A 25,950-nucleotide genomic window follows, 5' to 3' on the forward strand; every position below is an offset into this window, starting at 1 on the left:
AAAGGTAAATATGTAACCACGCTGCTTCTTTTACCCCTGTGCGCGCGCACATGCAAAACTGTTAATCCTTTTTCTCACATGTCTGCGTTAGCATTCTTGTCAAGTAATCATATTTTTGTGCATCGTTAAAAAGAAATACTTTTATCTATGAAGTTTTACAACATGAGCATTTTTTCAAGTGTGTGTGAAGTTTTTGACAAGATTTGTTGTTTCATAGAAATATGAAAGCACACTTTCTCGGCAATTTCTCACAGTTGAAGCCGACTTAGAGAGTGGAAACATGTACTGTTCTCTGTAGTTTCTTAACTTGTGATAATGGTAGAGAACTTGAGTTGTAAAATCTGAATACATAAAAATACATACACTGTTGTTCAAAACATAAGGATGAAAGTAACTTTAGCATGTTGTGTCACTTCCTAATAATATAGCTCGATGAAACTTTAACTATACATCGAAGGAACTGCTACAGTACGGTATGGTAGGAAACTGAAAGGATTATGTGATGAGACAAACAGAAATGACACTTTTGTACAGAGGCAATAAATTATGAAGTCACTGCGACTCATGGTCCCTTGAACATCGCAAAAGAAGGGATGTGGTTCTTAAAAGGGTGTGGAATCACAGTTGACAGTGATGCATCCTCTGCAACGTGTTTCCATGTTGGCCACAAGATTCGAGAGGTGTTCTTGTGGTAGAGTGTTCCATTCCTCCACCAGTGCGGTTGACAACTGCTGGATGGTCGTTGGTGCATTTGGATGTGCTGCAATACGTGTGCCCAACATGTCCTACACGTGCTCAATGGGATTTAAGTCGGGGGAACAGGCAGGCCAGTCCATTCGCTGAATATTCTCTCATCCCAAGAGCTTCTCTACCTGCACCCTTCGATGCGGTTGTGAATTGTCACCCATAATAATGAAGTCGGGGCCTAATGCACCTCTGAAAATACGCGCACGGGGAAGGAGTACAATGTCAAAATAACATAGACCGGTGAGTGTACCCCATTCAAGGATTTGAAGGTCAGTATGCCCATACAACACAACTCCCCACACCATAATACTTGGACCACCAAAATGATTATGTTCGACATGTTCCTTGGTGCATTGCGTATTCTACTTCTTGCCAGTTGAGAGTACGTCTGGAATCACTACTCCGACTGAGTCTGTTCTCATCTGAGAAAAGCACGCAACCCCACTCCTCGTCGGTCCAGACCTGATGCTCTCGGTACCATCGCAAATGGTGCTGCCAATGTGTGGGTGTCAGTGGAACACAACGTAATGGTCGTTGGACAAACAGACCACCTCATGCAGTCGCCGTGCCACTGTGGAACGTGAGATTGCGTTCTTTGCAGTCCTGTTAAATGCAGTTGTAATTGCACCCACTGTTTGACGAGAGTCTCTTCTTGCCTGTTACACAATGTAGCAGTCATCTGCTGCTGTAGTTGACCATGATCAACCCCTCTCTCCTTCGGACAGCAGTGCCTGTGGTTCGGAATGCTCTCCATGCATGTGAAACAATGCTTTGAGCAATACCAAACTCCTGAGCTACACTAATCACACTTCGTCGCTCCGTCAGTTTCCCGATGATTCTTCCTTGTGTGAAGTCGTCCAGATGTTGTCTCTGGGCCATGTTGTATTGAATAACACCACCCCAGTGCACTGTAACAGCTTGCTTATTGACCCACACTGTCTCGGCCTGTTCCTTCAACTGCCTCGTTTTGTGGGGTCAGACCCACTTGGCGCTATTGTCATGCCAGGCTTCTATGCATGTGTGGGAGACCTCTGGCAACATATTATTGCACTTTTATTTATTGCCACCGTGTAGTTGATATGTTATGTAGCTTTATCTATATCATCCTTAAGTTTTGCACAGCAGTGTATGATGAATAGGTGATAAGCAATTTTTTTTTTTTTTTTTCCAAGAACATTTTGAAAACTATGTATACATGAAGTTGCAAATTATAAACACTGTGTAACCCTACTAATTGTTACCCATCATGTTATATAATTTCATTTTTTTTGGTGATTGTCAAATTTTGTACGTTAAATTGAAACTCCTCTGACTCCGGGGTGAGTCTACTGTATTCCCATTCTCATTCCTAGCTTTCTAAATTAAACTTCCATTGTTACTGATTGTTTCCTTTCCATTACTTATGTTGTTTAATTTCTGTAGTAATGCTGTTCTGAGTGAAAAACTAGAGACCTGTTTACGGATTTCCCGTTGTCAACTCCAAGAAGGTCTGAGGAATGTGCCATCAGAATTTCTTCAAGATTGCGCTGTTGCTCAGTGTGCTGCATCTGGGCTTCAAGCTTTACTGCATGGCCATCCCATCAGAAACCCATTTTCTGTGGTAAGTGAGTCCAGTTTTAATATAAGGAATATAAAGACAGCTAACATATTTTCACTGGAATATGTTTGAGTGTATATGTCTTGAAAATGAATTTGTTTATATGTAACTAACAGACTGTTTTGAAGAGAAGAAACCCATCCTGACTCTGAGTTTGTGTGTTAGTTCCTTCAACATTTATATCAGGGGTGACAGAAAGTTTAAATTTCTGTGTTTCAGGTAATTCATAGAATTTGACTCTTAGGTTGAGTTAAGGTAGGAATGTATTGTACTGTAGGATGATGAATCCTAGCTGACACTGTTAAGCTATCCAAGCAAGTGTTCCTATCAATAAAGTTAACTGTTGTTGAATACTTGTATCTGAACTGTTCATCTAGTTCCCTAATGACAGCCGGCTGAGAAAGTGGCTGTGGGGTTTGGGTCATGTAGTTATCAGCTTGCATTTGGGAGATAGTGGGTTCGAACCCCACTGTTGGCAGCCCCGAAGATGGTTATCTGTAGTTTTCCATTTTTCACTCCAGACAAATGCCAGGGCTGTACCTTAATTAAGTCCATGGTTGCTTCCCACTCCTAGCCCTTTCCTATCCCAATGTCACCATTAGACCTATCTGTGTCAGTGTGATGTAAAACAAAATTAAATAAATAATGACAGGAGAGAAGTTGGAGGGCTGCTGGCCCAAGCAAGATTCTGATAAAACTCTGCCTTTCATTTTATATAAACAATGAGTTTGTTTGACTGTGTTTGACACTAGTAATCAATGCAGAATTATGCAGTAATGCCTATATATCCCTTCACATAGAGTTGACATCAGAAAGGGCATTCAGCTGTAAAACTGGGCCAAATCCCCACACGTGCTCATCCCAGGAAAGTGGTATTAAGGTCAGGGATTACACTTCTTGAGGTATAGTCGCTCAAAGAAAGAATTAGTGCATGGTATTGCATACCTGCCAACTTTCCCGATTTAGGCAGGAGACTTCCGATTTTTGACAGTTTTTCCCGCCTCCCGATTGTTCTATTATTTCTCCCGATTTTAGCTTATTTTTTGATGAACTTCAAACATTTGTTTTCAAAACCTGGCAATTCAGCTTTTTTACGCCAGTGGCCAGAAGTCCTTCGGTAATTGGCTGCTTCCAAATGAAATATGTACGTTTATTAATGTGAGAAATATGCGCGAATGTGCGATGTTTATTGAAACCTGCATATCGCGACATGTATAGCGATTGTCAATCTCTCGTTCTCGCGTGCTATGTCCATGTTCGTTCACGGTTCACATCAGTCTAGTTGATTCTAGGGAAACTAGTCGCTAGATATGGAGTCTTTTTTAGTAATTTAGTGACAAAATTTCAATGATAACGACTAGAGTGACTTTTCTTGAGATTTTAGGAGCCGTTTAGAGTCAATTCTGACTTCTATTAATTTATCTCAATATAAATAAGAGTTTTGTCTGTACATTACTCAAAATGTAAAAAGAATGATATTTTTTTACCGGTTGTGGCCACACAAGCAAGGGGAAATGCTGTTTTAATTTTCCGTCATTCCTATCTGTTTGTATGTACGCTCATCACGAGAAAACGGCTGAAGAGAATTTAATGAAAATCGGTATATAGCGTTGGGGAAAAAGTCTCTACAATCTAGGCCATAAATAATTTTATTCACGCTGAGTGAAATGGTAGTTTAGGGGAAGGCTTAAAATTTAATTCTCAAATATTTGTTATTATTTGCCGTACCGATAAATACTACATAACTAAAGTTAAATATTATTAAATTTCCTCTCACTTATGTCTTATACATTGTTACCATACCTGCTATGATAACAGATCTTCATTAATTTTGATTTTTATTGTAAATCCATATCAACACTGAACCACGAGAGAATGGGTGAACAGAATTGAATGAAAATTGATATGTAAAGTCGGGGAATAAGGAACTACAGTTTACGCTATAAATAATTTTATTCACCTTGTTCAAAATGGTACTTCAGGGGAAGGTGCCAAAAATTTAATTTTTAATTTCCTATCTTATCGGTCATATCGAAAAGTACTGCATAACAAAAGTTATAGAGAATACAATTTCTGATTATTAAGTCTTATTCAGTTTTACTGTACCCACTATAATAATATTGGTGGTGATGGTGACTAAATTGTGAAGATGATTATAAAAAGTCATGAAGGAATGTCGCTTGAATAACACAAGAGGGAGTCGTAAAAAAAGGGGTGACTCACTTTACATTAGATGCACTAATATCACACAGTCAGCAGAAAACTAAATGTGAAGGCCTGCAATATAGAAAGCTCATTAAATTGATCAACAATTACATTCCATTGACCATTGTTTGTTGTGATGTGCTTTGTGTATTCTGCTGCCATTTATCTCCGATAGATGGGATTACTGCTGCATATCGAGTATAACAGCCTGCCTGAATATTTGCGGGAAGTAGCTGGGGAGTTAACTCTCTCTTCTTTAGCATACCATTGCTCTGGTTCATAAATTTTCTGATACTACTGGTATGTAACACACTGGATCATCATAGTATTGCAGCGATTCGATCCCTGCTCTGAGGTACTGATTGGAATGAGCAGTGTGCACACTGAAACGGAATAATTACACAGGAGTGTTCGGGGTTGTCTGCGGCCTGGTCATTCTAGCTCTGAGCTGCCTCTGTGGATCAGTTGATAGAGTATCAGCCTCCGGATCCCAAGATAGCGGGTTCAAACCCGGCAGAGGTAGTCGGATATTTGAAGGGCGGAAAAATAGTCCATTAGACACTCCATGTCGTATGTCAGCATGTAAAAGATCTCTGGTGACACATTTGGTGTTAACCCGACAAAATTAATTAAATCTCAGTCATAGACGCCCAAGAGAGCTTAAAACTGAACGTCGAAATTGACGAGCAGACAGCCAGATGGCGTCAAATTGAAATGGTTGCACACGGTAGCTGTGTCTATACGATTATTATTATTATTATTATTATTATTATTATTATTATTATTATTATTATTATTATTATTCTAGCTCTGGAACTTCGAACCATTGGATCGACACTGTAGTACTTGGTATTGAGTATTTTCACCATGTTGGTTAATCCTGTCCATATTGACTTATATTCAAATTTCTCTAGAGCACTTTCCCGCCTTGTCAATACTTTACATATTTCATTGTATGTAATTACCGTAGATGTTTCGAGAGCTAACTACTATCTTCTTCAGCGGTGCCAAAACATTAGTAATCTTTGGACTTCGTACATTGGTACAAATATACTTATCAACAGAACAATTATATATAGATCTTGAAATTGTTAAAATATTTCTTTGTGTTTCAACTTATACTTGCTGTGTCATTTATTACAGACTTTAAAATAGAAATTTTCAAATCATAAATGTTTTTCTTTTTTAGGACTTAAGGAAAGGAGAAATTTTCAAGAAGAGAGCAGAAATTTTTTTAAGTTCAACATAATGAGTAACTTAATTGGTGTTTATTTATTTACGAATTGAAAATTACTCAATTTCAAGTGTTTTATTAAATGACGAAGAAAATGTAAATTTAGACACAAAGAAACATTTTGTTTCTTTTTTAGATGTAAACACGGATGTAAGTTCCAAGAGCAGAGCAGATTTAAAATTTTAGCATATATTGACTAGTTTAATAGATTTTATTCATTTATGATTTGAAAATTTCTATTTTAAAGCCTGTGATAAATGACATAATAAGTAAGTAAAAGTAGAAACACAAAGAAATATTTTAACAATTTCAAGATTTCAAGATAATTGTTCCATTGATAAGTATATTTGTACCAGTGAACCAAGTCCAAAGATTATTGATGTTTTGACACCGCTGAAAAAGAGAGTAGTTAGCTCTTGAAACATGTACTGTAATTAGGTATAATAACATATGTAAAGTATTGACAAGGCGGGAAAGTGTTCTATAGATATTTGACCGTAGTTCTTGTCGTTAAAAATGAGAGAATGTGCTGTTTTTCATTTTATCAAATTTATCATATGAAGCATTGCTTTTAATTGCGACATTTTTACTGATGTCATTGTAATGATCTATGTTGACTCTTGTTGGGAAAAGTGTGAGTACTGAGAATTCCGTAGCAAAGCACAGGTACATCAGCTAGTTATTTCATACAAATAACATTGCACTTCACATAATCGTGCGGGCGCTTGATGCAATATATTAATCTATGCATTTGCGAAGTAGTGGCATCTAAGTGCATGACTAATTCATAAGTGTGGAGCATTAGTTCATACTATTTTTGGATGGCTTATCAGAGACTGATCATCTCACTCACATACCTACTCTGAGGGAATAGAGATGTGTAATGTTTAGCCTTGTGGCCTTGTATAATAACAGTCGGGCTTTTGAGTTGATAAGTGTTATAAATATATCAGAATACTGTATTGCGCAAGACATGCAGAATAAGCAGTTTTGACCAATGGTATTTCCTGATTTTCATATCAAGATCTTCTGATTTTTGGTTTGTAAAGTTGGCAGGTATGGTATTGTATGTACCTCACATTTAGTGTGTTATCAAACATAATTTTAATTATCAAAGCATAATTTGCCGAGCTAGGTAGCTTACACCTTCTGACCCCAGCTTAGCAGGTTCAATCTTGGCTCAGTCTGGTGATACTGGAAGGTGCTCAAATATGTCAGCCCCATGTAGGTGTATTTACTGGCACGTAAAAGAACTGCGAAACTAAATTCTGGCACCTCAACGTCTTTTAAAACCGTAAAAGTAGTCAGTGAGACATAAGTTTAATTCACCTCCCATGTAGATACAAACATTGTTGATATCTGCAAGAAGTATATTTAGGTTCAGTTGTTTTTTGCGGAAAGTAGTATCTGTGAGGAACTTATGCAATACCATGCACTCATTCTTTTTTCTTAGGCGACTATACATTATGCACTGCAGTGAAAAAAATATCACGAGTGACTTTATATTTTTCAGGAAATGAGGTAACTTGTTTCCAGACACTTGACGTTACATTGACAACTTTATCATGTTGCAAGTTATACTTTGCTACTTCCAGGCAGGCATTTATGTAAACAGCAGTTGTTCAGTTATACTATTTCTTATACTTTATTGGGGTCTTATTCCACTAATTTTGAAAATCTAAAATTGGATTTGTCCTTGCAATCAGTTCTCAGTTCTTGAAATGGAATGCCATAAACGTTACATCATCTTTTAACTGCAAGAACTATGTAAACTTTTTGGAATCTAGTTGCATTGCAGACCACTCAAATTGGATTATTTTTTACACCTACACTCTTCTTCAACTGTAGATTTTTAAATCACCTGTCGTGATCATAAGGGCTGGGGACTGGGGTTCAATTTTTAGGAGCTTACACAGAGAGGCTTTTTCCTTTTTTTTTTCCCTCCAAATTATGTACAAACTCGTAGTTTGAGATAGGTTTTCTCAACTCCTTATCCTCTCAAATTCTCTCTACACACAATACTTTACAAATGCCAAAGGAATTGAGAAACTTTGTGAATACTTAGCTCATGTTTAAGGTCTTCTCTCTTCTCTCTGAGACGCTGCAGCTGTCTCGGACATCGTTATGACTATTTGAAACGGAAATGCAGATCCAGAAACTCAAACTCAACACATTCAAATTCCGTTGTAGTCAGCTCTGATTAAGTTCTCTTCACTACTGGTTGCAAGTTAATTATGCGTTGCTGAGTATAATGGCACGCTACCATTACTTGAGTCTTTCTAGCAGTTGGCTCGGTACTCTCTTTCAGTCTCTGTGGCTTACTGCCACGGCACGTCTTACACAGTAGCTGGACAGACTCTACCGTGTGGTTCACTGCCACGATATTAACTCACAGTCGCTGGTCAGGTTCTCCTCGACTCTCCCAAACTTCTGCTTATATGCTTAGTTCGTGCTTTCTCGAATATCATCCCCTACTACCACAGAGTTCTGTTGTGTCTCAGTCTGATTGACTCACATGTTGCTCCCTCTAATCTAATGGGGAGTGTTGTGGAACATTCTAGAATAAGGTATTTTTCTGATGTGTCAAAATCATTGCATGGTCTGCGTGACACTTCTTCCCACTTGCTTCTCAAATTGCCTTACGGGTTTCCTATTGCATTTCTGTTTCTGCATTGGCACTGTGCTGTCGGATATTTCACCGTGTTGCACACACACTGGGCTTGCTTCCACTAAAGTTTGCTTTATGTTAAATTTGTATTGAATGATATGCCTCGAATATTTCGAACTTCCACTCGCATAAAATTATCACTCAGTTATTTGAAGCACTGTCACTTCTTGCCACTGTTATACATTCACTTAGGTTCTAGACCATTACTCCCTATCTTCTCAATCTCGCAGATTCGAGACTCACTGGAGTCTGCTCGGCACCGAGATGTGAGAGAGGCGCGTCACGATAAACGGTCGTGACACCTCCCTCGCCAGGGAAGTAATGTTTGCATCCACTTCATGCAGACATTTCTGTTCACTTTTTCTCTAGATGTAGAGGGTAATTTTTACTGACTTGAAAAATTTTGTTGCAACATTTACTTACAGTGTGGGGGTACCTTTTTGTTTACAACCCCAATTTCTCATGGGATTTCATACTAGGGATTGTTTGCACTTGACCTCTAGTGGTTATCTCTGATGAATCATCTGAGATCTCTATCTCGTGAATACTGGCTTGACTTTCAACTGGTCGAGGTCTCTCAAAATGCACTACTAAATTATCATCTGATGATTTCAAATGACTTTCATTTACTATCTTTTGCTTAGAACACATCTTTGTGCGACATCCAGTAGTATGATCCCAATACTGTTTGTGATTTGCACCCGCTAAACATGGGCAACATTTTCAACAGGTTAATACAACTAGAATTGCCACAGACAGTTATCTTATACACATTAAAACTTGAATACTTGCTTTTTAGTTAAGATATGTACACAATTGTTGTTCAGCATCCAGGACTACAAATTCCTTTTCTATTCATATATTTACTGATTGGTTGTTATTGTTTTTGACTGAAGTAGGAAAAGGAGGAAGTTCATACAAAGTTTCTTCGTCCCAGATTAAGGTCTCCTCTTCTACCTTTTTGCCAGCATGTTTAAAATCATCTACATGGGTTAGGAGACTATGCAGTGAACTTTCTTTCATATTCAAATCTTGTAACTTAACTCTAGAATTTAGACTGTCACAGCATTTGTACTCAAGAAATACATCAGGAATTATATCTTTTCTATAAGTGGTATTAACTTTACTGATCGACCTAAGCTTTGTGTATGGCTGTACGTGGTTCACAAAATGTCAGTATACGTGCACCATTTAGTAGTACATCACTCGTTTCCTTGCACATAGTTGCTACCTTTACTTGTTCAGGAGTTAAATACATTTATGTGTATGGGTAACCACATCAATTGTTTGATGTACACACTATCCTTTTTGCAACTCTTAGGCATTGAATTAACACCTTTCAACTACATAATTATACATTCCTTTTCTCCTTGAACCATCTTTAATGCAAATTCTGATTTACACACCCTAGACAATTCAGTTATTGATTTACAATTACTCACTTGGTTTAGTTAGGTATGTATAAAATTGCTGTTCAGCATCCTTTCTATTCGTATATGTACAAATTGGTTGTTATTGTTTATGACTGAGGTAGGAAAAGGAAGAAGTTCATACAACTTGAAGTTCTTCTTAACACTGAGCAGCATTGGCACAATATGCACTAATATCTTGTAACAAACATGTTTGTTAATAAATGCCTTAATTTCTACAACTTATAAATCAATTGTGCTTGAGTTGTACCCAGCTCAAATGACAGGGTCATTCCATGTGGAAACTGTTCCTGTGACTATTTATAGGCCTTTATTGTCTCAACGGGGCTCAAAATTTGCATATGTATTATTCCAACCTGAGCATACATGATTCCAGTAGCTACCACCTGCTACTGTTCATACAGTTGTGATATGAGATCCTCTACTTCGATTAAATGTCTGTTGACAGCAGTCTCAATATCTAACAGTGTGAATGTCTGTGTTAACTGTTACAACATTTATTATAATTTGGGTCCACCTTATTCAATACATAAAAATGTAATCTTGGTTCAATACGGACAAACAATGAAGTTTATTAATTTAACTGTGTTAACTGTCCTGTTTCGTTATGGAGAAATTCCTGAATGCGTTCTAAATTTTTACTTAATTTTAATTCATTGGCTGTTACAACATGAAGTGTACTGTTCATGGACTCTAATAATGTAGATTTAACCACTGTCATCTGTTCCTTAGCTATTTTTAACATCAATGTGTGTTCATTTTTTAATTCCAATATTTTCCCTTGATCAAAATTTGCACTGTCCTGCTCTAAAGTACTGAACAAAGATTTTGATACTGTGCCAATGTTTAATAATCCATGTTTGTCACATTTCTCTTTACTTTTAGTAAACTGTAATTCTTGTATCTTTTGTAAACAGTTCAGCTGTCTGTCATGTTGACATGTGTGGTTGAATTCATGTGTGCTAACATAATGTTTGCATTTTCTGTATGTTTTGCTTGACAACCTGAAATGCATCATTTAATTTACTTACATTTACTTAAGTAATCAGTTTCCATTCTATTATAGATAGTGTCGCATCTCTTTGCTCCTTGAAATATATTCCTGGAGTTTTCTCTTATGGTAACACTTGAAAATCTAGTGCTTCTGCCTGTGTAACCCTATATGCTAATACGTAAATGACCACCATAACCAAAACCACCCTCTGTGTGGAAGTCTCCATCTCGTACTTCCAAGGAATGACCTGTAAATGAAAGAATTTTCTCGCTATACTCTTGGTAAGTTCGTGTAGTCATTGTCTATTAATATTCTATAACTATTTCCTCTGTAGCAATACGCTAATTACTTAGCAGATTCTATTGTCGTAGAGTTACATTACCTTAAAAATACAAACACCACAATAGCAATGACAGCTTTCCTACTGTGAGATGCCCAGTCACACCAATTAATCCCATAAGTTGTTTCAAATCACACGGTATACACATCTGTGAGGTCAGTGACCTGACCTGCAGATGACCTCTCCCTTACATTAGGTCATCGAACCCTTTACTGAAGACTATTCTGTTTAAACTATTTCACACACCCTCTGAGGAATAAATTCCTTTGGGTTATTCATCTTCATGATCATTATTACCATCATTATTGTGGCTAACACCCTCACACAACATTGAACCACTGACTGAGGTCCGAATACCTCATCTTCAAAGGTTTTCACTTGCCTTTGGATTTTGTAATATATGATAAAATGGAAATTATCCTGCTCAAACTAACAAAGGGTCAAAATGTTTCTTTACTGTTCACTATTGAAGCAACCCGTATCTCAAAATGTTATCTTCCACAGTCGTATCTTCTAGAAAGAGAGGTCCTCACCAGAGGGTGGTAGTGAAGCATGCGCTTATTTGGACTTAGGGTACATGGCGCCTGTTGATGTTTTGGGTACTGCATTCAATGATATTGCATTTTCCTTCGACTAGTCAACCACGAACAAACTATGTCCTATTGGAAATGAAAGAAAAGTGAGAAGAACGTATCATATATTTGCCTTAACATATAGGACAAAGGCACAAGACGGAAACAAAATAATTCTTTTCTCACTTGGTACGAGACAGAACTGGCCGTGGTACTACAGTAGTCTGCTTATGTATTTGCTTTTCGCTCTGCATCTCAATGTGTCTAAGTAGTGTTAGTGCTAGCCCCGATACTACGCAGGAAAGAATGAATCACTCCTTGTTTACTTCCGGTACGAGGGAATGATCTCATTCATTGAAACACCTGACCGTAGGGTAGTGAGATGACTGGACTTGACTCGCTAGGGTGAATGGCATTCACTTTCACTTTCTTTGGCCTACTGTTTGTCAAGATCATTTGTGAGCTTTCACTGTCGTTCATTCATAGCACTTGGTCATTCATTTACAGTCACATGGCCTTTTTGTGTAATTTAAAACTGCAAGTGATGTATTTTAGAAACACAATTTATGTTTGAATTATTGTTTTGAGTATTTAAACAACTTTACTCTCTCTAATTTTTAGTGGATTTTCCCATAAATAACTGGAAAAATGGGGAATTGAACTGTGATCTTCCAGTGTTGCGAGTGGACATCTGAACTGTGGCCTCGCATCACACAGTCCCTCTGACGAGTACAGACAGCTACACACAATGTGCACTGCGTAACAAAAATTTTCACTGCTACTTCATTACCAGGTTAAAATTTCTATTCTCCCCTAAATTTGGTTATGTGGTTTGGCTGGGTATTTCAAACTAACCCTACCAGCAACCATTGATAGTTCCAGATAATCATAGGAGTGGTCAGGGGTGTGGTTCGGCCACGTCAAAAGAATGGGACAAGAAAGATTACCAAGAAGAGCTCTTTAATGGACAGAATCTGAAAGAAGACCAATTGGAAGACCACGTAAAAATTAAATGTGGTCATAAAAAGAAAGTGGTAAAATTAAAATGGGCTTGAGGAAGGATAAATAAATAAAACAAAGCACAAATAAAACGTGTGGCAATTTTTTATCAGTATAAGTTATGCCATGACATATTGCAGCACACCACAACACCAAAATCCTCAGAAACAACTTTGGTACTGTACGAAAAGAATAGAACATACACAAATACTATGCAATATACAACCAACTCTCACTCAACACAAGACAAGTACTCACTGATTTAAAGCCTAAAAACACACATGCAGTAAATACTGTAGATGACTTCACTACAGAAGTGAGCTGCTGGCTGTTCACAGAGTGAGGGACTACATGATGCTTGTACCAGAGCAACATAGAAGGAAAATAAAGAAAGGCAACGAAGCCATGGCTGTTAATGCCACTGTGCTTCCTCCCTATGAATATATTTATGAAATAGAAAATGTTACGTAGTTATTTTAATAACTCAAGGGCAAAAAGGCCTCATCCTTTTTACCCGTCTTTCATAATACTTAGGTCGAGTCATAAGTCATGGCAACTATTTTTTTTCTTGCAAACAGGAGACAACACGGAAAATCGAAGGTATGCATTTGGAAACGTACGGTATGTTCTTGTGTATGATGCCACTAGATGCATATATAAATTTAAACAACCTCCGTAAGCAGTAATATATCAGGAGGAGGAGGACGAAGAAGGCACTGCAACTTCTTCAATTTATCACATATTTCACAATCTTTAAATAAAGTACAACGGAGCGTACAAATTAACAATGTACAACATATGTACTTTCAGAGGTGCCAACTATTACGGATTTCACCTCACTATTACAGAGTTACGGTCAAAGGGGAAATTATTACGGAAAAGCTGACATTATCACGAAAAAATAATTTTCGATGGAAACAAAAGAAAAGGAAACATTGTTCAGTCCTTTCGAGCTTTTCTCCTAAATTGTGTTTATTTCATTGCTTGTGAGTTGGCAACAATACTTATTCGATCGTGACTTCCTTTTGCTACCGTAAGCGTTGTAAAATTAATTGTGAATGAAGGAGCTCAGGCGCTGCTCTTTTCCACTACAAATCCTTCAGTAATGTTGTATTTGCTGTGTTAAGTGTACCTTACAGTTGACAGAAAGATTGAGAAAGAAGTGAGGCCTACATTAAGCACATCTGCACTGGTATCGCTTGTGGTTCAGAAAACGAAAATGTCAGCACAGTCGGAAGGATGCTTCAAGAAAAACTACACTGAAAAGCAGCTGCTGCGTGAGAAACAAGCTACAAGGAATGTTTTATCACTGAACCAACAGGTTGCGTGCAAATGTTATTGTGTAATATGATATACTTTTGGATAGATTGCTAGAGGGAAGGGCAAAAGGGGTGTCATTATCAAGAAGGAAGGAGCATGCTTTGGACTTGACTTGAAATTTTTCTCGGCGGACGACGATTACTGATAATCCACTTCAAAGTTGGCACCTCTGTAATTTGGATGTCCGATAAACAACTGATGAAACAAAGAACACAGAGTACCGAGCGCGATAGCTGCAGTCGTTTAAGTGTGGCCAGTATCCAGTATTCGGGAGATAGTAGGTTCGAACCCCACTGTCGACAGCCCTGAAAATGGTTTTCCGTGGTTTCCCATGTTCACACCAGGCAAATCTGGGGCTGTACCTTAATTAAGGCCAGCGCCGCTTCCTTCCCACTCCTAGCCCTTCCCTGTCCCATCGTCGCCATAAGACCTGTCTGTGTCGGTGCGACGTAAAGCAAAAAAAAACAAAAACAAAAAAAAACACGGAGTTGCCAACAGAGCTGCTCTCTGCGTGTGGTCATTCTTGTTTGTGAACACTAAAAGAAGGCTTCTTGTTTGTTGAAGCATTATTTTTTGATAATTTATTCAATACATACATATTAACAATACTGTACTGTACTTTATAATTGTGACTCCACATGTGCCATAAGCACAAGATATGCATAAAACATTTTGATAGACCACAATAGGATTCTTGCAGGAGCCCGCTTTCCGAAGCTTCAGAAATGTATTTTATTGTATTACAGTACTAAGTAGGCCGGATAGTCACGAGCCCGATAGCCGACAGTTTACTGTATCCTTAATATAAATGTTTGCTTCTTTTGAGGTCATTAATGTCTGTGTAAACCATGCTGGTTGTGCTTTAAGCTTTATGATTTTACTAGCAATTTGTTTTGTCAGTCTGTCGTTATTCATTCTGTTCAAATGTCCAAAAAAAAAAGACAATCTTCTTTTACGCATGGTGTGTACTATATACTTCACATGTACGTAGATTTCTTTATTAGATGTGCTGTTGTATTCTGGTCCTGTTGTCCTTGGGCCAAGTATGCTTCTAACCAGTCTTCTTTCTGGGTTTATGCTTTTGTTTGTTTATTTATAGTGTAAAGAAAGAGATTTTGTCTGAATTAAGAATTCTGTGGAGAAGGGATGAGTGCAATTTACAATGGTTGTGCACTCGAAGACTTCACAGTTCCCTATAATGAGGGATCATATGATTTATCATAGGTAATGTAAATGAAAAATGTATCTGTTCAAAGTTTGATCTGGTTTCTTGTTACTGTCCTGTGGTTATTTCATTTATTATTTATTATACAATCTTCCTGCAACAGCTGCAGGTTGCCCGAGGACAAAGAGTACCTTAACAACAATAATGTATATAGATACAGTAGATAATGTGATCCTATGATGTTAAGTGTAGGCAAACGAGTGAGGTATGTCAAACATTTATTTGAGGTTCGCAAGCATGGTTTTTGAAGATCATGATGGACTTCTTGAATGTGGTAATTGCGATATTATAGATGAAATCTCTATTCAGCCCAGAGGTAATGCAGAAGTAGACAAAAAATGTAGGTATGGTTCCTCGAGCACCTAACATTGAGCCGATTACAGAGATTAAGATGAGGAAGGAAACAACTTATGGGAAAATAATTGAGTAGCATTTCAATGGATGAAGGGATTTGTGAATTTTATCCCTGGTGCTGGTTCAGTTTTTTTTAATATCTCATTTGTTACAGCACCGGTGTTAATTGCTGTTATCCAGTAGGATACAACATTATTATTCTACATAACTAGAGGCACGTAGCTTTTATAGCGGACGGACGAACCGACTGACCTTCGCCATCGTTGTCTGTCCAGAAATACCTTCTCTCTCACCACTGACTCCCAGTTCCTTCCTCTTCTCTCTACATCATCTCTCAGTTGGTATAGCCATCTCTCCCTAGGTCTTCCCACTGGCCTATTTCCTTCAACCATTCTGTTGAGGCATGTATGTGGTGTTCTTATGCCAGGCATTTGCTTTACATGTCCGTACCATGTTAGTCTCGAAGTCCATAGTTTCTTTTCTATTGAGTCCACTTCCGGTTCCATTCTGATGTTATCATTCCTTATATGTCATAGAACCCCTCTTGTGTGCCAGGTAGGGTGGTGTTGAATGAGTTTGGGTCCTTGCGTGTTTTTTGAAGGGAAGTTCGTAGGAAATTCATTTCACATGCTTGCAATTGACTAACCCCTCTCTTTCACAGTATATGTTTCTAGACTGTATATAAGAATGGGCACAAAGTATGACTTATACAGACTCATCTTTGTTCTCACAGGCACATTGTTATCCCAAAGTACATGTCTTATGAGGTTGTGGAAGTTGGAACTGCTAGACACTCTGTTTACTATTTCTTTACCTGCAGTACCCTTACTGGAAATCATACTCGCAAGGTATTTGAATACCTGTACACACTGAATGTTTTCACCTTCAAGCTTTATGTGGCAGCCAGTATATTTCCTACTCATTTTCAATGCAACAGCTTTTGTTGTGCTAACTTTCATCTGATACTGTTTGAACTTTGCTACGCATTCATCTGGCCTGGTTTGTACCTCTACCACTGTCTAATTAAATAGTCACATTATAAGTGAACCAGTCATTCAGGTACTTTCAAAAGGGGTGGTTGACGTAGTGACATCCTTTTTCTCAGCAGTTACCAGGTTTAGTTAATTGATGAAGCATTGATGGAACTTTATTGGCTTGTGGGACATAACAAACAACATGCAAACTGTGAGTGTAAAATGCAAGGAATTATTAACAGTCTGATATAAAGTAGCAGACACTACTGGAATGCCTGTTTACAGCTTGAGCGAGAACTTGACCCTTTATTGTACTTTGTTGGCACAAACTCAGTTCAAGCACAGAAAATATTAGAAGTTACACTTTATTTCAGTGGAACATGTATAAAATGTCTAGTAGAGTGTGCAATGGAAAGTTTCAAGTGATGAAGGCTACTAGTAATATGCATGAAAAGGAAAAATACAGTTTAGCTAAATATAAAATAGTGTAGGAGATATAAAAATGTGTAATTGAAAATACGAGGCATTTAAAAAAAAAAAGTAAGTACAGTTTTGATATGCCGCTGATGCAGCACTGCGGTTGGCATTCCGTGCCTGCGCGCTGTGTACCTGCATCTATTGGCAAGGCTGAAACGCCATTACGGCAATAGTCGCCCTTGTGTACTTTAGTTGGCAAGCATTTGATGAAATGGTCTCGCCGATCGAGAGTCCCGCCGACTGTGAAGTCCGGTCTGTTATTCGTTTTCTGAGTGCAAAAGGTTTGAAAGCTATCGATATTCACCGTGAGATGCCTGCACCAAATCTTCACTAATGGCTGAAGGTCGCCCACTCCATTCTTCATCATACACATCTTTGCGGCCACCTTTAAATGCTCGAACCCATTTCCTAACCATTCTATTGCCCATAATGTTTGGTCCGTTAACTGCACAGATCTCACGATGAATATCGATAGCTTTCAAACCTTTTGCACTCAGAAAACGAATAACAGACCAGACTTCACAGTCAGCGGGATTCTCGATCGGCGAGGCTATTTCAAATGCTTGCTAAGAAATGTACAAAACTATACTACTATTGCCATAATAGCATCTCAGCTTGCCAATAGATGCAGGTATACAGTGCGCATGCACAGAATGCCAACCGCAGTGCTGCATTGGCGGAATATCAAAACGGTACTTACTTCAAAAACATGCCTCGTACTTTGATAGGTATACAAGAGATAATGTTTCTGGTTGCAAATTATTGACCAGTGCCAATTCACTCGGCTTAATATTTAGACCAACCTTCTTCAGTGGAAGTGAAGGCTAGTCACATAATAGTAACCCGATTAATGTACTGGATATAATTTATTAGAAGGAACTTATAGATTATCAGCCAGATAGGTAATGGAGTAGTAAATATATAGCATAACATTACTACGACGGATAAAGCCATATGCATTTTAAATGGTAGGCGTCATGATGCATTAACAAAGAGGAGACGTTCTAAAACAGCAAAGTGTATTGTTCACTTACTATAATTAAATAAGTTACCATACCAGACATACATTTTTCTATTTCAGTGATATTTCAGTAATCTTAATTTTGTAATTTCAGATGGATAAGCAATTGAGTATTGATTCCATGAACACTTCTGTCCTTACCAAAATTCTGTGGTGGGGCAAGTACTTTGACCATATGTCTGCCTGTGGTGAATCCTTACATTATAACCAAACGTGCAGCAACCAACTTCGTATGGAAGTAGCAAGAAAGGCTCGTAAAGAGGGTAATTTCAATTTGGCTCAAAATTTACTTGTCAAGATCATTGGCTCAGAGGAAGGATTACTCTTCAGGAAGAAGCTTATGTTCAATGAAGTGGCTCAAAATCTAATTCAAACAAACAGTGGTCAATTATGGAATTCTGATTTGGCAAGAGCATGCATGGAAATTGCTAAACTTTTATACAGGTATGTATTCTATCCACTAATCCTATCTACTAATTCTAACAATTATCTTTCTCATACATAACCCAGAAATTAACATACAGAACTGCATTTACGTAACACTCCATGAGAATAAAGCTTTACCGGGGAAAAAATAATGAGCACATCTCCTTTTATTGTGCTGGTTTTTGGATTCTAGTTTTTAAATCTTAAAACAGTTTCTTGTTGGGAACATTGCTAGATCACTGTCCTAAATAATGATTTTAAAGGTGTGGAAAAGATTACACCCTCCGATGTTATCTCATCCCACCAGACTGCTAGACTTTCACTCTTATCTACCAGATTTACAGCCAACATTTATTTAGATGGGATATTGTATGTGTGTGTGTGTGTTAGGTCATCAGCCCAGAGGCTGGTTGGATTCTCAAATAGCACCACCAAAGGTTATGTGGTTATAAGGAAACCCCAAAAAGCAATGGCAGCACCATAATGAGGCGTACTAGGCAAAATGAGGAGTGAGGTAGTTTGCCATTGCTTTCCTCACTGGGTCAGAAACTACTATTGCAGCACGACTGACCCTATGAGCAGCACCTTTCATAACACTCAGATGCACTAGTCATGCTCTGAATGTCATTATTCAGCACTACCCATACCCCAGCAACTTCCATATTGTCACAGCCATGGATGTCACGACCTGGATTAACCTCAGAGTTGTCTCATACAATGGATTTTTGTTAAATCAGAATAAAGTTCCCAGTATGTTTAAATCACAGAACACATGCGCTCCAATAGCCACACCTAACGCCAGGCCCGCCCAATCCAATTCGAGTAACACCTCTCAAGCAACAACACGGACGCACGATTTGAAACTCGCTCCCCCTTCCCCTCCACGCTCCACCCCTCCGTTACAACATCAATACTACACTAGGAGTAGCAAGCTTAGTCGTTCAGACACAACCGGAACAATTAATCCTAGCTAACGTCGACAAGACAAGTAAGTTCATGTGATAAACTCACTCTGCAATTATTATCATATTGGGTTCCACATTCATCATTCTAATTCCCTGGGGGGGAGTTTTTCTTTTTTTTCTCTCTCTTATCCAGTTACGGACAACTCATATTCCTCCCAAGATTGAACAATGCACCAATGGGAAGTTAATCAACAAGAATGAAGCAATATTTAAAAAAAATTTACCCGATCAACAATAGTTTCCAACATACGTGCTTCAACCTTAAAACATAACCATGCTTCTTTCTAAAGGAATATTCAACTGATTCACACCCTAACATGAACGACTTTAACCAAGGTTCCGGTTTTGTAACAATTCTTCAATTCTTACGACTCAGGCGACCATAACAGTTGAAGAAATCCCAACTCACGCTGTGATATATCTCTAGTCAATACAATTTAAAAAAACCCAAATTCACGCTGTGATCAACCCAATCTACAATTTGGATGACTAGTCATTATAAAATAAATTATTTCATTGTTCGTAAATTCTGGCAAAGTTAATGTACATATTGTACATACCGTACATATTGTAAACTATGTAAAAAGCATAAGACCGTTGTATTTAGTATTAAGTTAAGTTTACTATTAGGTTCCGATGTTTATAGTTTTAATTCTGGATCTTAAGATATAGTATTAGGCTGAAGATGCCCATAACTAGGGCAAAACATGTCCCTAACTGGTGTTTTTAATTCATGTAGAATTTAATCACTAAAAATATATATTTGTATTGAAAAGGTGGACACAATAATTTTAATCTTGAAAGTGTTTTACTTATTGTATCTTCAATACGGAACAAAATGAGATTAGTTACTTGTTGGCTTATGGTTGTTAAAAATTGTTTCGTGTTCACAGTTCCAATTCGATCCATCACTGTTTGCGTAAGTTGTAATTGTCTTAACCCTTTTAGGACTGGGTATATTCAAGGAGGGCGCACCTAAGAAGACCAGCTGTTTAGCATGTAGTATGGAAATAAAAGACCAAGGCATTCGAGGCATATTTTATACATCTCCTTTCAGAAACCTATAACTTAGTCTGTAATTAAGGTTTCTTCAAGTTTTTCTTCAAAATCTTGAGAAAGCAACCCTTTATCTTATGAGATGTAACTGGAGGCAGTTTTAACAAAATTAATATTTTAAAATAAAGAATATTTGATATATACACTAAGAATGTTTTTTAAATGTTGAAATGAAACATCTGTAGCTTCTAAACTATGCAAAATTTATCCATGGCAGATGTATTATTTACATTCCATACTTTATTTTCTGTATTATCACATTTGTTTTTGAGTTCGGATTGAAATTAACAAAATATTATTGTCAACTTGATCTGAAATCTAAAAAACCCAGCACAGCAGTAAGCACACATTGTTTGCCTACAGTTGTAGATGCAAAGCCAGAACCTCTGAAGAACACCAATACACATCTACAATATAACACATTGAAACTGACCCAATAATGTTTTAAAATGTTTCCAGTTGTTTTCCACACTTACAAAATTCTTCTTGGCATTTGGTATACAAAGTTCTTCAGCTGGTCAGTGACCTAGTGCACCGTTCTCTCATTTATCGTTTGTTTGTTTGCTTATTTACAGTATCTCCTTTCCAAGTGGATAATTATTTTGAATGTTGCTTTCTGTTTCAAGCGATACAGCCATCGCATTTGTAAATAATGAGTGTTTGTCGTAAACGCATGACAAGTTGTAAATTGTAGGCAGAACTCGACAAGAACTCTGACGATGACTTGTTAGATGATTTATCATATTTTTGGAAGGGTGATACTGTAAATTAGGAAATAAACAAACAAATTATAAAACTGAGAAGAGTTCATTATGTTACTTGCCGCCTCACATGGTTTATGTTGAAACGGCAACAACAAACTGCACAGCTCAGTGATAAGGTTAGCATGGGCTGGCAAGCGCAAGGTGGTGCTCTGCATTAGATGTTCTGCACTGTACTTGTTGGTTTATTTCATGCTTTGACTCTCATACTCAATCAAACTTTAACAACCCCAAAAGATGTTCAAAACACTTAATATAGCGTCATATTATTCATGTATTAAAATATTTTGCTTAAAGATATTCTTTTATTCCATTGACGAAATATCACCAGCTGGTCTTCTTAGCCAGTGTGACCATTGACGATATATTGTCAGTTGGTCTTTCTTGCAAGGATGATATATCGTCAGCTGGTCCTATAAGGGTTAAACCATATAAAACATACAGTACACCTGTGGCAATGTAAATTGCTGGGCTGAGCTGATCAGATGGTTGAGGTGCTAGCTGGCTGAGCCCAAGTTGGTAGGTTCTATCCTGGCTCAGTCCGGTGAGGTGTTCAAATATGTTAGTCATGTGTCTATAAATTTACCAGCTCGTAAAAGAACACCCGTGGGACCGAAGTCTGGCACCTCGGTGTCTCCGAAAACCTAAAGGTTGTTAGTAGGATGTAAAAAAATAAAAATAAAAAATAAAAAGAAAGTTTTGGTGTAGAGGAAGAAGTGAGAGGAAGATAAGCTAATATATGGACAATTGAAATTCTTAACCACTGCTACAAATATTGTTTTTTGATTCTAAAATTGAACTTGCAAAAATTCCTTAAATTTAAGGTACAATTTTAAGTGTATTTCTCTGTTTACAGTTCTGATAGCCATGAAAAAGCCATTCAGGTGTGTGCAGTATCTGCCCTAGGTGTGATGCAACAGCCAGTAAACATAGAACTGGATCTGAAGGAGAGAGGAGCTCGTACCTTGCTTACTTTGGCTAAATGGCTTCAGCTCGAGAGTCATCTGATATCTGATGTTGGAGACAAGCTCGCTCATTTGTTGGCATGGGAAAATACTCAGCTCAATAAGGATATGTTGCAGTTTGGTTCTCTGAATATTGACCGTGAGTATGAACAGATGAAATAATAGGAATGAAAGGAGAACTTTAGGAACCAAATTTTTGGAAATTCCAGTTGCAGTGTAGATTTTTCTGAACAGGTACCTTAATGTAAAAAAGGGTCTTTCCTGAATTAACATGGCTGCCGTGTCCCCAATCTTCACTTGTTCAAGTAGTATTTATTATATAAATGGTATTCTTGGGTTATGTCCAGACTAGTTGATACACACTGTGGTGTGGAGTGGGGAGGGGTAACTGGTTTTTCATCTTGTGGCAACAGTTTGATTCCTGTTCAATGCATGCGGTATTTTTTAAATGGAAAGTCATGTGTCTATGGTTCAGATTCCTCACAAATCTCCCACAAGGTGGCTTTCACTCACACCTGCAGTAGATAGTATATCCTAATTTGGAAGCCATTAAAAGTTATTTGAGAAGTGTTCAAGATTGTCCTAAGGTTCTACAGAAATCTTTTGATGATGATGATGATGATGATGATGATGAACCTCAAAAAGGTTTGATTCTTGATGTTTATTTCACCTTTTTCTCTCTCTCATATTGGTAATAATCTCCTCCATACTTCTACGTTAATAGAAAATACTGATTTAAGTATCATGTAAACTTTCAATGCAGTAAGTACTCTCCTTGATAAAATATGCCAAAGAATGAATGAGAAATATTTTGAAAGTGCAACATACAAGGATTTGAGCATGTTAGATAGTAATATAACATTAACCTCTCTTGCGAACCATGTGACTTTGCTGGTGGCAAGGGTTGTGTGTCGCAGTGAAGCAGATAGCTGAGCTGCAGGCGCACCCTAACCTTTTCTGGATGGGTATCTGTCTAGAGACCAGACTAACGAATGGTTCATCGAAAAGGGGTAGCAGCCTTTTGAAAGTTGCAAAGGCGGCAGTCTAGATCAGCCATTCCCAAACTATGGTCCACGGACCCCTGGGGGGCGCAACGATAATCCATGAGGTCTGCAATAACAATGTAAGTTGTAAGTACTTAAAGAGCAAAATTTTATTGTAAACACAATTCCTAGTACATCAAATTCGGTAATTATATCTTCACTGTTGTATAACTTACATACAGTATTGTAACTCTTAACTTAGCCAATAGATTGTACAAGTTAGCAGCAGAAAAAAAAAATGAAATACTATAAGTCATTGTAAGTGATGTGTAAGTCAGTGTAAGTGATGTAATTGTGAGACACTTGGAATTGGTAGTATCCACACCCAGACCATATTTTCTGCCTCTGTTCGAGAAAATTTTGTGGATCAGAAATCCCTTCTTTGAAACTGAACATGAACTGCCCTCCCTTGAGGAAGCTCAACTAGCTGAAGCATCTTGGCAGAGAGAAAGTAAAAAAATGAATTGAAGTATGATGTGGGTGGTGAATTCAATGAAGTTGCATCTTTAGCTCCAAGACACTCCACGAATGTATCACAACTCCACATCTCTGATCGACTTTTGTGTCCATACCCTACAATTTCTAGAAGGGAGATACTGAGTTTAATGCTTTTCATGACTACATAACTGTCATGCATGAAACATTTAAAATATTGACTATGTCTTTCTTACTAACACCTTTCATTACTACAAGAAAAATGAAAAAAAAAAAAGTATAAGCGTATACTTCGTTTAGTTGAGTCCCACCAACAAGTGGCACTCGCTGCCGCATTCAAACCTCAACGTTCTCAACAACCTGTGTGAATGTATCTTTTCTGATCTCACACAAATGGAAACAAAGTACAGAAAAAGAGCTAATGTAGAGGCTGATCTTAGGTTTGAGTGACTGCGCTTGTAAAATGCTTCGTCTTTGGAAAACAGGACCATCTGTCCCATTGAGCCAACAACCGCAACAAGTGAATTTTTTCTAGTATGTTTCCAGATACAGACTGTTGTAATTATTAGCAAAGTGTCACATGGTTAATATCTTTATGTAATGTTGTATTAAACTTTCAACTAAAGGAAATTTTAGTCCTAAATTATATGAATAAAATAAATATAGTATCATTACAAAGTACTGTTTTTTGTTTACTGAATGCGGTATTGTGTTCTGTGGCTAAGGGGTCCTTGGATATGTATGCGATATGCTCAGTGGGCCTCAGAGACAAAACGTTCAGGAAATCCTGGTCTAGATGATTGACTGATATAGCCTTGTAATAATACTTAACGTGGCTTAGCTGTGTTGATATTGTTACACGGCTGAAAGTAACGGGAAACTACAGTTGTAACTAACTCCCGAGGATATTCAGCTCTTTTTCTGTACGAATGATGTGCTGATGATGGCTTCCTCCCAGGTAAAATATTCCGGAGGTAAAATAGTCCCCCATTCGGATCTCTGGGTGGGGACTACATGAGAGGGGTCAGGCATCATCAGGAAGATGGATACTGCCATTCTGCAAGTCAGAGCGTGGAATGTTAGAAGTTTGAATTGTGGAAGGTTAGAGAATCTGAAAAGGGAGATAGATTGACTAAAGTTAGATGTAGTTAGTATAAGTGAAGTACGTTGGCAGGAAGAGCAGGATTTTTGGTCAGGCAACTACAGAATTATCAACACAAAATCAAACGGTGGAAATGCAGGAGTTGGTTTAATATTGAAAAAGAAAGTAGGGCAGCGAGTAAGCTACTACAACCAGCATAGTGAAAGGATTATTGTCGCTAAGGTAGACACCAGACCAATGCCCACCACAATAGTGCAGCTCTGTATATGTACTACTTCTGTGCATGATGAAGAAATCAAAAGAATATATGAAGAGGTAGAAGATTTAATAAAATATATAAAAGGTTGCAGACGATATGGTGATCTGGGGTGAAACCGAAAATGATGTGGAGGAAAAGATGCAGAAATGGAGTCAAGAGGTTTCTTGTAACGTCGCACTGACACAGATAGGTCTTATGGCGACGATGTAATAGAAAAGTTTTAGGAGTTGAAAGGAAGCAGCCATGGCCTGCATTAAGGTACAGCCCCAGCATTGCCTGGTATGAAAATGGGAAACAATGGCAAACCATCTTCAGGGCTGCCGACAGTGGGGTTCGAACCCACTATCTCCCGGATGCAAGCTCACAGCCGCGCGGCCCTAACCGCATGGCCAACTCGCCTGGTTGTCAAGAGTTTAAGATATATGATTTAAATATCAACAGGGCTAAGATGGTATGATGAAGTTATAGAAGGGGAGATGACAAACCACAAATCAGAATAAATGACACCAAACTGGACAGTTTTCCAATGTTGCTAAGTACTTGGTAGTATAGTATCAAAAGATAATCTTGCAAAATATGAGATGGACATTTGAATTAGCAAGGCAACTCAGTTTTACTGCCAGTTTTACTACAACCAGCGTAGTGAAGGGATTATTGTTATGAAGATAGGCACCAAACCAATGCCCACCACAATAGTGCAGGTCTAAATATCTACTAGTTCAGTAGATGATAAAGAAACTTAAAGAATATGTGAAGAGATAAAAGATATAATACAATATGT

The 25,950-nt window shown here is 37.8% G+C and overlaps 1 protein-coding gene across 1 annotated transcript in view; it reads left to right on the forward strand.

Moving 5' to 3' along the window:
• nonC (serine/threonine-protein kinase Smg1) overlaps positions 1-25,950 on the forward strand; it is a 794,437-nt gene that overhangs the window by 344,930 nt on the left and 423,557 nt on the right. The window contains 4 exon segments of the mRNA XM_068225601.1: positions 2,170-2,347; positions 18,252-18,601; positions 22,222-22,425; positions 23,149-23,172. Of these exon segments, the coding sequence (XP_068081702.1) occupies positions 2,170-2,347; positions 18,252-18,601; positions 22,222-22,425; positions 23,149-23,172 (756 nt within the window).

The sequence above is a fragment of the Anabrus simplex genome, chromosome 1 (genome assembly GCF_040414725.1).
Source record: "Anabrus simplex isolate iqAnaSimp1 chromosome 1, ASM4041472v1, whole genome shotgun sequence".
NCBI lineage: Eukaryota > Metazoa > Arthropoda > Insecta > Orthoptera > Tettigoniidae > Anabrus > Anabrus simplex.